The 16472-nt window shown below is 41.7% G+C and overlaps 1 protein-coding gene across 2 annotated transcripts in view; it reads right to left on the bottom strand.

Moving 5' to 3' along the window:
* The window catches only part of RUNX1T1 (RUNX1 partner transcriptional co-repressor 1), a 134338-nt gene that overhangs the window by 38648 nt on the left and 79218 nt on the right, over positions 1 to 16472 (bottom strand). For both annotated transcript variants that reach the window (XM_067536356.1, XM_067536364.1), the window contains exons 6-7: positions 10771 to 10952; positions 965 to 1215 (exon numbers count right to left, since the gene is read on the bottom strand). In XM_067536356.1, coding sequence (XP_067392457.1) covers positions 965 to 1215; positions 10771 to 10952 — 433 coding nt within the window. The remainder of the gene's footprint in view (positions 1 to 964; positions 1216 to 10770; positions 10953 to 16472) is intronic.

Raw genomic sequence — 16472 nt, forward strand, 5'->3', positions numbered from 1 at the left:
AAATTTAAGTTGACTAAATGCAATAATTACTACAATGTCAATATAGAATCATTAAAGGTTCATCTCTTCACACACACTTAAATAACTATAGAAAATTCTAAGTAAAGGTTTACTCTGAGTAAAGAGCAAGTTCCAATTATGCAGTGAGTTGACAACCAATGCTACCTTATTTGGTTCTTCACAGGTCCCAATGTATTTTCCACAGTTCAGATTCAGACATTTTAGCCAATGGGACATGTACTAAATTGAGAGTCCTTTTACTCCTCCACCATCCTTAAGGTGTCTATAAATTCTGCTTCTTTATTCTTTTAAACAAATTGTGAATAAAAAAGCACTTCTGTATACGTTTTGGTTTAAAGTAAGACATACAAATCCAAGCACAACAAAATCACGGTGAACTGGAGAGTGCTTTAGGGACAGCCCTGACCAGGATTTGGTGTGAGAGCTACATCACAGGTAGGAATGGTCCTAGTGGGCATTGTGCCTCATAGACATTACTCTGGGGAGCAATCCTTCTGTTACCCCCTTGCTCCATAGGATAGTTATTTATTTCTGGTTTATATCAGCAGCAAATTAAGACACCCTGTCTGCTAACTCAGTTGGCTGCCACATGTGTGGGATACAAGGAAAGATAAGATTCCACCTATTCCCCTGCCCATCTGCTCCAGAGTCCATGTTGTCCACGAAGGTATAAAAGGGGTAGTTCTTACTCATCTTTACTCTACTGTGTGGATTTGTAGTTAAAGTCTCAATCTAGGCCAATATCAGTAAAGCTATTACAAACGTTAACTACATAGACCTACCAGCAGAGGGCAGTGTGAGAAAGAGGGCAATATAGTTCTCAAGCAGGAAAAAAATTATCATTGGAGTACAGAGTTTAATTATAGTCAAGAAAAGAACGAAAGAAAAAAAACTAAACTCAAAGAACAAAACAGATGGCACAAAGTTTCTCATCGTTCCTTACCCATAGGTCTATTTCTGTCCCTGAGGTCCCTGTGGTTAGGGTGTCTGTATGAGTCCCTGTAGTGGTGGGCAATGGCCATATCATCCAAACGATAATGCTGAGGTGGAGGTGGGGTGGGGTGAGGCAGACCATTGGGCTGATAAGATAAGCCATTATTTGGACTGTACCGCTGGCCTGGGCTAATAGTGCAGGGCCGCTTGCTTGGATGCTCTGAGTGCAAAGGCTCTCTGTCAAAGCCATTTTCTTTGGTTCTGAAAAATAAAGCACAAGAACTTTCCATCACAATTTGAACAGATACGCCCAGCTTTTTAAGAATGCTGCTTGTGCTCCATGACTTTGGGGGTGGGGGTGGGGCAACATTTCATAAAGCAGTTTAATTAATCAGAACGTATACGGATACATTTATTTGCTATAAACATCTCTGTCATAGCCTAAGAAACACAAGCAGAATAACCTCCTTACAGAACATAAAAAATACTCCTTATAAACATAAAAATGAAAGCAATATTCCCTGAGATCAGGCTTTGAACATGTGGGTACAGTAGTGACCGTAATGTACTTATATGTTAAGCAAGGGGCCAACCAATTTTCGTTTTTGATAAAAGCAAAAGAAATCACCATTCTTAGTCAAGTTCAATTTGATGGGAAAAAACCATACACTGGTGGAGATGTACTGTCCTAGCTGTAGCAGGCAGAGATCTGGGGAAATCCGCAACTTAAGAAATGTATTCCTCCAAAGGGCAGAACATGGCCCTCAGGCTATATGTCTTAGCATACTGAATCTTTGCTTTCAGTAATGCCAAGCTGAGTTCCCATCAGGGAATTAAACAATATGATCATAGCAGGTTTCACAGACACATATGGAGTGTGAGGAAAGAATCATTCTTGGTGATGAGAGAGAGAGAGAGAGAGAGAGAGAGGAGGGAAAAGGAGAGGTTACTTAGTTTGTGCAGTATCTGTAGTTCTTTGAGATGTGTCTCTATGGGAGCACCCCTTTGGGTGTGCATGTGCCCCATGTGCCTTCAATTGGAGATTTTAGGTAACAATGCATTGCACGCACTCTTCTCCACCTCATATACTGCACTGTGACTATATAGAGCTGTGTAGGTGAGTCACCCTCAATTCCTTCTCTACTGCAAAGCTCCATAGCAAAGAACTCCAAAGCAGAGGGGAAGGAGGGCAGGTAGTGGAGCATGCACAGGGATACACATATTGAAAATTACAGTTACTGCACAAGATGAGTAACCTCTCCTTTTTCTTTGAATAGTGTCCTTATGGGTACTCCACTTCAGGTGACTGCCAAGCAGTACCCTCCAAGGAGGCGGAGGCTTCGGAGTCAAGTCCAAAACTAAAGATAGTACAGTAGAACCAAGCACAGCATCATGAAGCTGAGTCAATGGCTGGTTAATGTGGAAATCAAAGGACATCTTCTGTTAGAATTTGGGATGTGGTCACAATGTGACCTTGTCCTTGAAAAATACAATGAAGGGAGGATATGCCATCAGAGCCCTATCTCCCCAACTCTTTCACCAGAAGAAATGTCTACTAGGAAGGCCATGTTCATAGATAAGTAAAGAAGGGAACAGCTCGTCATTGGTTCAAAGGGAGGTTTCATAAGGCCCTTAAGCACCAAGCTGAGATCCTAAACTGGGATAAGGACATTTGACTCATGGCCTGGGGCAGAAGCCTGACCTGCAAAGGGAGGTACAATTTATCCTCCTGGTTCTTTCTGGCTCTTGATTTTAAGGACAGGGAAAAATTTAACTTTTTGGGGGATGTGAGACTCCCCAAGGCAATTGACAGATTGGGAGTGTCAATTACCAGTTACCAGGAATAAAGGCAATGTTTAAGACTATGAGAGCCAAATGGCATGAGCATTACTATCTAAAATCTTGATCAAATGTGCATGGGGTATACATGCACCTGCAGCAGGGCGCCCATAAGGACACTACTCCAAGAAGAAATTACATTTTTGTGCCCTCACAACAGCTTTGATCAAAGATCCTGTGCGTGCTGTTGATCTTAAGAAAAGATTGGTTAGGCCACAGTCTTAAGGCAGTCTTCAACTGTTCCCACTCCATTCCTTTTAAAGCTGTTGATTTCATAGTGAGGTCATTTAGAAGAGTTAGTGTTGGGCCATAAAGTTAGCCATAAAGAAACAAAATAAATTAGAGTCTATAATCAAATATCTCAAAGTAAAGCATATGCAGACCACCCCCAACCACACCACCAGCTAATACATATTAACCTAACTGTGAATGACTGTAAACATCCACAGGAAAAAACAGAGGTAAGTTGTTTCCATTCTGCCCAGAGACCATACTGCCAATGAAGAATGACTTTCTTGCTCTACTGTTATAGCACCAAGCTTATCACAACAACAATTGTCTCTTGATTAACCTAGCCTTTCTGGGTTTTGTGAAAGTGAGAACTTGTGTAGTATAGTGGGACCCACAGTGAACTAATTTCCAGTTAAACTGTGTGAACAGCTAAGTGGAGGGAAATTGCTTAAATGGATTTTCAACTCCTCTGGTAATGAAGCTTCACTTCACTCTAGTTCTCAGATTGTGAGACACATGTGCCAAGTAAGGTGCCATTTACACTTTTTCCCCCTGACAGCTCAGGGTTTCTGGCTGATCGATAGCTGATGTTGCAGCTGATGCTAGATGTCACTATTGGTTGCCTCAGCTGCTAGGACTGGACAGCAGTTTTGGCTGCCCGCATCAAAGGCATGATACATGTTTTGCTGGCTCCTGCAGAGAGAGGCTGGCAGGCTAGTCTGCTCCCTGCCTGTGCAGAGCAGGAGCTCAGCAAGGAAGTGGCTCAGTGGCAGCAGTTGCCTGCGCCGTCTATTCTCCTGACTGGCAAAGGGGAGACACAGAGGTGAGCTAAGTATGGGGGTGAAGGGCAGGGACCTAGGAGAATGTACATCCATCCTCTCCAGCCAACTGCACTCTCTCTTCTGCACTGCTTATATGGAGTAGGACACGGGTCAGAGTCTCAGGCAGGCAAGAACAGCCTGCTGGAGAGGGAGCTGGCAAGGGACAAGGATGGCTCCTGGGGAGGGAGGGAGAGCAGTGCAGGGGATTGAGCCCATTGCAGTGAACAGGCTGAGTAGATATTAAGGCCCAGGGAAGGGATGAGGGCAGGATGGCATCTAGGATAGAGCTGGACAGTAGGTAGTGTAGGGTTGCCAACCCTCCACGATTGTCCTGGACTCTCCAGGAATTAAAGATTAATATTTAATTAAAGATAATGTTATATGATGAAACCTCCAGGAATATGTCCAACCAACATTGGCAACCCTAGGGTAGTTCCCAATGGAAGAGCTGCTTACAGTCCCCTGGGTCTGTGCATGGGAGGTGTACAGCAGCATGAACAGGGGAAGCTGTTGAGGGAACGGTCTTTCCCATTTCCGAGAAGTAAAAGGGAAAGGGAGGTCCCCCAGGTGTGTGTAACTGTTGTACATTTCAGATTGATCATAGCTCCTCTACTTTATTACTCATTTTCATGAAAAGTATAGGATTTTCAGTTCTTGCGTGTTGTCTTAGTAAACTATGGGCAGGAACAATTGTTTTGGGTTTTTTTTGTTACTATTGTTCTTGTTTTTCCTTATCTTGGGTGGCTCACTATGACAAAGTTTGAGAACCTGTACTAAAATCAGGTTCCACTATAATCAGATTCCATCATGCAAACCCCTTAGAAAGACAGCAGTGACCACCCATGCAATTAATTTTGCGCTGGGCTGGTTGGGTATTAAAATGCAAAAAATTCAATTACTTTAAACTGGTTTGACTTTCAAATTTTTTGCAAATTCTGTATTAAATGGCCAATGCAATGAAAATTTACTTGTACTGTGTATTTGCTAACCTTTGTAAAACTGCAAAATGCACAAAACAATGTAAGATTAGGCAATCTAGCGAACGAAGCATTGTGCTTCAATGGACCTCTTCCTTAGCAATTTATACATGCTGCAATGTAATTATGACTTCATTGTAATAAAAATCATAACAAAATTAAATGCATGTTAAATCAGCCTGACAAGAATGTAAATTTGATCTGATTTTGTGAAGTGATTCACCTCCTTCTAGCAAAAATAACTAGAGTGCTCAGATCCGTTTTATTAATTGCTGCGTCTTAAGGGGACTGGAGTTCACCTCCATAACCCTCTCCTTGGAATGAGCAGAGGGCTCCTGCAGAGAGAGAGAGAGTTGCCAGCACCCACTGGGGAAAGAATAAGAGGAGTCTCTAGTTTCAAGTGCTGTGACTGTTAGCAACAGGAAATGAAGAGGTGGGTTTTGCAAGAGTTTGTTGCTGGGAGTGAAGATAGGCTTTCCAGAGACTCCATACACAACTGCCAGTGTCCACTGTAATTGCAGGGTTGAAAAGAAGCCCCAGTCACCCCTTTCATAGCGAAAGGGAGAGGATCTTTGGCCAGGTACCATAGGACATCTGTTAGAATGGTATTTTTGATCAAGGAAGTAAACAGTTAAAATTAGTGTACACTATGTTCTAGAAAGAGAAATCATAAGAAGTAGGATGGGACTGAGATGTGACCCCGTTAGTGCTAAAGGTCACTATACATTTAATTGCTGTCAATGTGATCCGTGCTGGTAAACTCCCATGCATAGCAACACTTTTCGAGTGCTCTCCAAGAATGCATATTTTACATTTGGCTGCAATTACTCAAATCCAACAACCAGATTTTCATCTCCAAGTACACATTTGCATGCAAGCACACGTTTTTGTATGCACAAATCAAACTATGGATGCATTTTTGAAGGCACACTCAAAATTTGTTCTTGAATGTCAAGCGTTGAATGATAACCTCTAACAATGATGAAAAGTCAGATACTGTAGCTGCCCTTATGTACACCTCAGTGTAGGGAAAAGATATGTGTGTGTGGAGGAGAGACCCGTTTCAGAGAATGAGGTTTTTGTAACCGTAGATGTTCATAATGAAGAATGTTTTGCATTTGGACTCCTTTTTTATTAAGATTAAGGTCTGCCCAGTTACAGTTGCGATTAACTGTTACTTTTCATCAAGAACTGCTCAAGGCACACAATCAACTATATAGTAAGAACCTTTAGTTTTAAAATGACTGTGCATTCTAGATTGTCTCCTGAGCAGGAAGTCAAACAGCACATGACTGCCCTGGCTGGCAAATTAACTTTACCATTTGATACAATATTTTGCAATTTATGCAAATAACATTACTGAGGTCAGTGAATGAGAGTTGGGAGGGAGAATGTTCAACCTTCGTTTCTGCATGATGCTTCGGTTTAAACTAATATTTACAAATAAAAGCTTGATGATTGATTGAGTGAGACTGACCTACTGAAAATAAAATCTATTCGGGTGCCTATATCTATCAAATTATTTTGCCAATAAGATAATGTTGTATGCACAACACACATGAACATATAAACATCATGTGTATATTTACTTGTCATACAGGACCATTATACAAAGGAAGTGCTTCATGTCACAACTCAGGAGTTAACTCAAGGACCCGTAAGAATTTGCTCAAAGTAGATTCCTAAACTTTTCACATTGGTTGCAAGGATCATGGTCCAATGAGGTGCTGAGCATCCTCCTCTCCCATTAATTTAGATAGCAGAAAGAGACCCTCAATTCCTGCCAGTGTCCGACTTAGCCTCTGTGCCTGATACAATCAACATCAACCTTCTCACAGAGGGGCATCAACTCTATAGGAGGGCATTTCTCCAAATTCCTCCTCAAAGTCCACAAAACTACCATGACTGCTTTCACCAACAAAAGTCTTAACAGTTAATCCTCCCTCGCCCCCACACACACAGACGTGTATCAGATATTTCTGGCATACATTTTTCCACTTAGAATGATTTTTATCAGTCTTCTTTGCCTAATAATTTTTTACACCCACTTGGTGTGTCTGTCAAATGTACAGCTACTAGGTGACATGCTTCTACATCGCAGAATAATGGTCTTTTAGGGCACTTGCAAAACAGGTTTAATTTCTCTGTAAAGAGCAGCAAATTTACACAGTTAATTTATTTACAATTATGTAGAGGTTTAAGGCAAAGCATTCACTCATGAAAAAAAGTTGTTAGGCCAATTTTTAGCCTCATGACTACAGGATATAAGTCCAAAAATTTGTAAACAAGATATGGTAAACACTTTGTTCATGACACGTCATGAACAAATTATCAAAATGTGTTGTCTCCTCAGGTGTCAGTTTTTTCTCTCTTGCAGTGACTGATAGTTCCCAGTGTTATTACAGAAACAGATTGATCTTTTTAATGAGCTAGTTTAATAGACTCCAAAATCTCACCGTGGCTGCTCAGCCATGTCAGACCATATGCACCAAGAAAACATTCAGTAAAACACAAACCTCTGCTGTCACATTGCTCTATAAAAACCTCACATACGGTAGATATGTGTATGCAGAAAAATAACTAGAGATGGAAAATGCATATGCAAACAAGATGCTGAAATTATACGAGGAAAAAATGTTACTGTAACTGGATATATTTTCTTGGCTGTACTAAAAATCCCAAGTGTGCATATATACAATATACCTTCCCTCTCTTTTTTTCTTCCTAATTCTGTATTGCACCTCTACTGTAGTCAGACTTAGAGCATTCAAGCCTCCTTAGCTGTATGTTGTATGTAAACGTACAAGTATCAATTTTGGTGGGGAACGGAGGAGAGGAGGAAAAATGTGCAAGACCATATCTAACTGATTTCAGCAAGAGCCATGAGCACATATCAGGATTCAGAATCTGGTCCAATGTTCTTAGTTGCTCTGGAAAGAAGCTGCCTTTTATCTTCATTTACCCATAAATGTACATTGTCGGCAGACTGATAGCAATACTTACACTTATACTTAAGATGCCTAACATTTTTAACATCTTTTTATTTTTATATATGAAAATTTAAACAAACACTGCACACATCCCAAATAATCTTTAACACTTCAATATTTAATAAGCTATAGAGCAAGAGAAGTCATTGGTTTCACCATTCATGCAAATCTGATGCCATACTCTGGCTCGGAGGAAGGTTTTATCTGGTTGATTCACTTGTATTATCAAATCTCAAATGATGCAGACTTCTTCTGTTCAACAGATTTAAGACTCTTCTACACAGGATTCTCACTCTTTACTGTTTGGTGCAGGTACCATTACTACTAAGGTCATATGACAATTCTCCTGGGTTTGATTCAGCTGAAGCTGTTACCTGTTTCTTCTATACAGAGTTCTTTGACCATGCAAGATCTCTTGGTGCGGCTATGTCCAGTAAGTTGTTCAATATTACCAAAACAAAGTCTTCTTTATTAAGCTGAGGGAGGCATTCCAATGGATAAGGTAGAAAGTGTTTTTAGACCTTTTAAATTTGTAGTCACTCAGTCTCCTGTTCCTCAAGAAGGATCATTCAGGATGAAAATGTACTTCTAAATTCAGCATTGTTCTGATCTGTTGACTCATTAACAGGTGGGATTAATCCAAGGACTGGGGAGGGGAGGTGGGTGTTGCCTTATAGCTCAGCAAAGCTAGTATAAAGTATTTTGATAGTAGAATTCTCTTAGCAACCTGCACTGCTCTCCCCACCAGTTTGTTGCCTTGTGGACAGTGAGGGCTGAAAGCAACATATGTGAAATTGTACCTATCACAAAAGCTTAGAATTCAGCACTGGCAAACAGTGGCTCAATGGGAGTGGCTATTGCTTCTGGAAAGCCAAAAAGAGAGGAAGATTTTCTGACCTTTTGTGATATGAGTCAAATGAGAAGTAGAATTTCTACCAATAAAATTATTCAAGGGATACCATGTAGGTATGACCTTTGTCTTTGTTATATAGGTCTAGTGCTATTTCCCCCAACCACCCAAGACCTAATGAGTAGTGTCCTGTGGATATGAGAGATTTTTTAAGTTATGCCTATTATTCAAGAATACATGATTCCACCTTGTTTTGTAGGTCCTCTCCTATGGTGGACCACCACCCTGACAATTGGGGTCATGCCTATCATTTTGTGAGGCCTTCATTTCCCAACATGTATCATTTCCAATATGTTGTCCTGCAAAGACTGAGCAACTATGATATAAGTGCCACAGGTAATTGGATCTTCAGCTTTGGCAATTTCCCTTCTTTGCAACAGTCACATACTGGATGTGGGACTCCTGATTATTAATCAGGCCATCTATCTTGGATATAGTTTGCTGCTGTGTGTTAACTCTTGTGGCTATTTCAGTCTGTTCTAATTTGTGTGGGAGGTGTAGCAAAGAAACACCACTCAAAAAATGGCACCCACATTATCATCTTCAGCCTCTGGAGAATCTTGGTGGCCAATAGGAATTCCTGATAAGGTATCATTCAACTCAAAGAATTTCCCTGGCACATATTCTGCAATAGGTTAACATCTCAAATGCATGAACATTCTATGCCACTTAATAGGAACCTTATCTAGATCTTTACTGTTTGTGAGGGGCATGAGTGGCTTGCGGAATCACTAACTTGACATTTTCAAGACCAAGCATATATCCTGTGAACTGCTCACATTCACATATGCTCAAATATTTGCTATTTAATTTTAGTTTAGCAGCCTTACTTGCCTTCAGACCTTGTTTTTCCTTATGTTATGTTCTTTTACTGACTGCCCATAAATTAAAATGTCACCCATAAAAACTTGCAGACCTTTCAGGCCTCGCAATAGCTTGATTTTTTTTCCCCTTTAGAAGATTTCTGAGTCACCAGTAATACATAATGCACAACAAAAGTAATATCTTCTGAATGGCTTTGTAAAAGTTGTCAGCTTGGTACGGTCAGTGGGAAGTGAAACTAGCCAAATCCATTATTTGGACCCAATGAGGATAATATTTATGCTGATTCAGAAAGGACTCAAACATCTGACACTATGTCATGAGACAGTGGCTTAAAAAATTAAGAGTCACTTTCTTCTAACAGTGAATAAGGAACTTTATTAGAAGAAGGGAAAATTCAGTTTTGTCCCTTGTCCCTAATGCCACTCTATGATTCTCTCCCTGCTTCACCACAGGGCTTCCATCTAGAATCATCCCTAGCCCCACAGTGCATTTGGCTTCCTTCTACAGATTTAAAGAAACTATAAATATATCCTTACATATCTGCTATGCAAAACTTGAATAAGGAATTAAAGATCTGATTGCATTCTGAAGCAGTCTCTTTGTTCCTGTGTTTATCAGGATATCATCAGATTCCTGGAGATGTATGTAGTACTACAGCGCAGTGAACTACTATATAATTCTCTAATATTTCCATAATACAACTGTATTTCGTATTTGGGAATTCTATGTATATGTGATAATCACATTTGTATTCAAGAACGTGTTTACTGTAATTATAGTCCCCCAATATGAGTGCCTATCCAACTTCCTACAAACAAACAAAAACCCAAATACACATAGATTCACATATAGAGTAGGAACGATCTGCTAATCATTTTCAACTGTATAAAAACACTCAGCACCAAATGGTTAATGATATCGCCGTGAACTGTTTGTATTATTCCTAATTATGTATGGCCAAATTCTGCCCTAAGGCTCATCTTGCGCATGCAATAAGAATCCATTGCCTGGAGTCAATGGAAACATTTCACATGGGTCCAAGTATAATCTGCCCACTACTTAGCTGTAACTGAAAAACATTAATCTTGGAAAACTCAGCATAAGTTTTGTAGCATGAAATGGAGCATTCCCCACCACTCTGATTGTAATAGATATCAGCATGTTAGTTATACATCCCAAAGCATGTTTACAATTGCAGAGTATAAGCACTCTGGCCTTCTGACCTGTCTGGAGTTCGCCTCTTCCCGTTTTCGTTCACATCGAGAAGCAGCTCTGAGGAGTCAACAGGTGAGGTGGTGCTGGCATCCAGAAGCAGCTGTTCATGCTGAGCGAGGTACTGGGCGGGGTTCTGCTTGGCCAGCCTTGCACAGTGCAGGAGCTCCCGCTGCAGCAGGGGCAGATTGGCCTGTAAGAGTGTTTCAGAAATTAAGGGAGCAGCTGAACGGCTCTCAGGCAGCTTCACAAAGATGAAGTAGCAAAATTAGAAATCAATTAAAAGCCCACTCTGGGATGAGTCTTTTTGCTCATCTTGTATTATATTTATTTTAGTTAGCAGTGCTAAACTATATGGCCTCATTAGAGGTTCAAGTCACAGTTGAGATACATGTGCGTGCACACATGAAGGTGGAAGAGTTTATTTGCTGATGCATAAAACAAAACTACTACAAGAACAAAAAAACAATCTTCAGGTCCAAATCTTTAGGGGGTGGCAACAGCACAGCACTAGCTGACTTTACCTCCTTTCTTGTTATTATACAATATTTTTGTTTCTATACAGCAGTCTTTACATGCAAAACAACTCCCCTATGTAAATAGATGCAAAGTACTAACTTTCTTTTTTTTTCTTGACTTAAGAATAAACACCCAATTCTAACTTGGCATATGTTTATGCATTAGTTACTGTATTTAGTTATGTGATTGCATACTAGATAACTTATCAAATAATACACAAACCTTTTTCCTACAATCTCAGATACACATGCAGTCTTAAAACATGTGAACAAATTATTAAAGAGTTTAGAATAATGTAAATGTTCAGTGAGACAAAGTTAGATGTTTGTTATTGAATTTAACTTTCTCATGAATTTTAAACAATTAACTAGTGCTATAAAATGTTCATTTTTTTAAATGGGAAGTATTTTTAATGTCAAAAATAGCTGAGAAGAATTTGCTCTATCTTTACAAAGAAATTAACCTTTGGAGATAGACCAAGCATGGAAAACTTTAGCCCAGAATGTTTTAGAAAGATGCAAACATATGAAAAAGGGGTTATATAAGAGAAAATGCTTTGCCACCTTAGTTAAAGCAGATGGCACCAAACACCAATTATCATATCCTGTTGATCAAAAGATGTACCATGTACCAAACAAATAGATATGGATTATAATCACAATTCTTGCTTCAGCCTTTCTGTATTTAAAAAAATATATAATACTCTTCTTAGCGGAAGCCAAAGTTAGTTGACTCAAGCTCTAAGACTTGCTGCTGTGGGTTAATTTTTTGCTGTGTAGGCATATACTTAGAAGCATAATTTGCCATTGAAAAAAACAGCCAGTGCTATCACTTAGTCTATGGGCCCTGAAGAGAATTAGAAAGACATTGCTGTAGAACTTCAGAACTCTAAAAGTTCAAAGAACCTTTTCAACATTGTATTTTTTTTAAAGTGAACAAAGCAATAACCTATCTATATTCATTATTAATAAGATACCTACCATCTAATAGATGTCATTCCAATTTTGCTGGCAGTGACAACCACCACAACTGGAATGTGGGGGAGAGAGGGCTTTAAGAGCTCCTCACACACAAGCATAAAATTAGTCCAGCTAGCTGCCTGACTTGATGGAGGGAGGCAGTGAAACTAACAATGCAAAGAGAATTATACAGATATAAAATTCTGGAGAAACTGTAGGGTTAGAAGCTGGATTACAATAGTGCTATATAATTATATAATGTTTTTCCTCTTCAGTACTGTATAAACTTTAATTAACCCCCAAAACATCCCTTCTGAGGTAGGACTGTAGCAACATCCCCATTTTACAGATGAGAAAAGTGGGGAACAGATTAATATAATTTATCCAAAGCCACAGACAGTATCAGATACAGCATTATAACTCATAAATTGCTGGCTCATAGCTCCCTGTTTAAACCTTCTTACAGGTAGGTACCAACTTTTTTAACTGAGTCATTCTGTAGGATCAGCTAAGCTGCCAGTTAATATAGTATTGACCTCTGATACTATGGTTACAGGTGAAACTATGAAGTCCTAAGATACAGAAATGAGGTCATGGTCCAATGTATCACAAACTGCAATAACAAAAAATCATAGAGCTTTACATAAAGAAAAAAAGTACATGGTGGACTTGTGTAAAAAATCATTGCCTGTAATTTTTAATTTACAATTTTGTTTTGTTGCTTTTTGCTTTGTTTTCCAAACCTCAATGAAGCCTCATCTCATCTCATTTTAAACACCACAAGAAGATACCAAGTCTATTTCCAGACCAAGTAATCTGTCACCCAGATATGGAACAATAATACTAACGTAATTTTATCACTTAGCCTATTATGGAGGAGGCTTATTAATGTAAGTTGGTACAAATGGGCATAAACTGGACATAAATAAATTTAAGTTGGAAATTAGAACAAGATTCTAACAGTCAAAGGAGTGAGGTTCTCCAACAGCCTTCCGACAGAAGTATTGGGGGGGGGGGACAACATAAAAAAACGGTTACCTACTTTTTCATAACTGTTGTTCTTTGAGATGTGTTGCTCATGTCCATTCCAAGTAGGTGGTGTGTTCATGCCACGTGCACAGTCATCGGAAGATTTTTCCCTTAGCAGTACCTGTTGGGTCATCTCAGGTGTCCCCTGGAGTTGTGCCACTATGGCACCATATAGAGGGCCCCGCTGACCCACTGCTTCTTTGGTTCCTTCTTACCGGCTGGCTCTGACAAAGGGGTAGGTGGGTGGGTCTTAGAATGGACATGAGCAACACATCTCAAAGAACAACAATTATGAAAAGGTAGGTAAATGTTTTTTCTTCTTCGAATGCTTGCTCATGTCGATTCCAAATAGGTGACTCCCAAGCTGACCATAGGAAGACGGGTCAGAGCTCACAGGATCGCTGACTGAAGCACTGCTCTGCTGAATGCTGCATCGTCCCTGGCCTTTTGGGTGATGGCATAATGCGAGGTGAACATGTGGATCGATGGTCATGTTGCGGCCCTACAGATCTCCTGTGTAGGGACATGCTCCAGGAACGCTGCCGAAGAGGCCTGTGCTCTCATGGAGTGCGCTGTCAGTGCCGGGGATAGTACCTTTGCCAGGTCATAGCAAGTCCTAATGCAGGATGTGATCCATGATGAAATCTTATGGGATGACATCAGGGGACCTTCATCCTATTCACTACTGTGACAAAGAGTTGGTTTGATTTTGTCCTTTCAATGTGGAATGCCAATGCCCGCCTGATGTCTAGGAAATGGAGGCTTCGTTCCCTGATACTGGCATGTGGTTTAGGGAAGAATACTGGGAGGAAGATGTCTTGGATTTTATGGAGGAGGGATACCACCTTAGAGAGGAAGACCAGATGGGGTCGCAACTGGACCTTGTCCTTATGGAACACCATGTACGGGGGTCCTGATGTCAGGACTTTGAGTTCAGATACCCTCCTGGCTGATGTTATCACAACTAGAAATGCCACGTAGATGAGAAGTAGAGAAGTGAGCATATTGCTAAGGGCTCAAAGGGTGGGGCCTGTCAGCCTGGAGAGCACCAGATTAAAGTCCCAGGCCGGTACTGGATAGCAAACCTGGGGGTAAAGCTGTCCCAGCCCTTGAGAAAACGGGTCACCAGCAAGTTGGCAAAGACTGATTGACCATCCACCCTGGGATGGAATGCAGAGATCACCGATCAGTGCACTTTTAAGGATGACGCCACCAAACCTAGCTGTTTCAAGTGCAGCAGATAGTCCAAGATGGAGGGTATTGATGCTTGCTTGGGTGGGCTGCCCTTCTGCCTTGTCCAAATCAAGAACCTCTTCCGCTTGGCTAAGTATGTAGCTCTGGTGGATGGCTTCCTGCTGCTGAGGAGGACCTCTCTAACAGACTCCGAGCATGTCAACTCTATGGGGTTTAGCCATGAAGCTTCCATGTAGTGAGGTGGAGTGACTTGGGACACTGGAGGCGGCCGTGGTCCTGGTTAATTAGGTCCAGCACCAATGATAGTGTGACTGGAGCAGCCACCGACAGTTCCAGAAGCATTGTGTATCACTGTTGTCAGTGACACGCTGGCTCTATCAGTATGACGGATGCACTTTCCCTCTTGACCTTGAGTAGGACCCTGTGAACAAGCAGGAAGGACAGGAACGAATAGAGCAGGTGGTCTGCCCATGGCTGGGGAAATGTAACAACAAGCCAGGGCTGTGGTTCAGGAATGAGCAAAACTGCTGGCACTTCCTGCTGAGTTTTTTTTGTGAACAGATCTACCTTGGGAACTCCCCACCTTTGGAAAATGCTGTTCACAACGTCCAGGAGGACAGACCACTCGTGGTTGCGGAAGGATCTGCTGAGATGGTCTGCCAGCTCGTTCTCGGATCCTGGGAAGTAAGATGTCTCTACGTGTATAGAGTGGACTATGCAGAAATCCCTCAACTCAAGGGCTTCATGTCACAGCAGAGAGGAGCGCGCTCCTCCATGTCTGTTTATATAAATCATCGGTATTGTGTTGTCCGTCATGACTGATATGCATCTGCCTTCCAGATGGGATTGGAAGGTTTGACAGGCTAAGCGAACTGCTCTCAGCTCCCTGACATTGATGTGAACTGAGAGCTCTGCCTGGGACCAGAGGCCTTGAGTCCTGAGGGTCTCTAAATGTGTTCCCCACCCCAACGCTGATGCATCCATAACCAGAGTCATCAAGGACTGGGGCCTGGAGAAGTGTACTCCCGCATCTACCAATTGAGAGTTGAGCCACCACATGAGGCACTTGAGAACCCGAGGAGGGAGTGAGACTATCTTGTCCAAGTTGTCTGTGTTCAGGCAGTATGTCAGTGCCAGCCAAGCCTGAAAAGGTCTGAGCCGAAGCCTTGCATGCTGAACCACGTATGTGCATGCGGCCATGTGACCGAGCACCTTCAAGCAGCTATGCACCGTCATGGTAGGGAAGTGCCTGAGTTCCTTTATGATGGAGCACATAGTCTGGAAATGAGACTCCGATAGGAAAGTCCTGGCCTGAGTGGAGTCTAAGGTAGCTGCTATAAATTCTATCCTCTGGGTGAGGGATAGGGTTGACTTGTGGATGTTCAGCAGTAGGCCCAACCTGCAGAATGTTGACTGTATTAGGGATACATGAGTCTCTACCCGAACCCTGGAGTGGCCCTGGACAAGCTAGTCGTCTATATACAGGAACACCTGCACCTGGTGTCTCCTCAGGAAGGTGGCAACTCTTCATGAATCTTTTGAGGTTTTGCAGGTCTAGAATGGGTCTAAGACCCCCTTTGGCCTTTGGAATTAGGAAATAATGGGAATAGAACCCCTTTCCTCCTGTGGAACCTCCTCCACTGCTTCTGTGTTTAGGACTGTTTGCACCTCCTGTATAAGAAGTTGCTCATGAAAGGGGTCCCTGAAGAGGGACAGGGTGGGGGATGGGAGGGAGGGGAGGAGAAGAACTGGAGAGAATATCCCAGATCTACCATGTGTAGCACCCATTTGTCTGAGGTTATCTGGGCCCATACACGATAAAAATGGATTTCAAAAAGCGGGTCAAGGATCCGGAATCTGGCCTGGTGCATCACCCTTGGGGGCGCCCTCAAAATGACTGCTTGGGTCAGAAGAACTGCCTCGCTGAAACCCGGCCTTGGTTGAAAGGGGGCTGAGGTGTCCTGCACCTGTTGTTCCTGTCCTGCTTTCTTGAGTAGTCCTGTCTAGGCTGG

The sequence above is a fragment of the Emydura macquarii genome, unplaced genomic scaffold (assembly GCF_026122565.2).
Source record: "Emydura macquarii macquarii isolate MOO-44397 ecotype Brisbane River unplaced genomic scaffold, CSIRO-AGI_Emac_v2 contig_383, whole genome shotgun sequence".
NCBI classification, from domain to species: domain Eukaryota; kingdom Metazoa; phylum Chordata; order Testudines; family Chelidae; genus Emydura; species Emydura macquarii.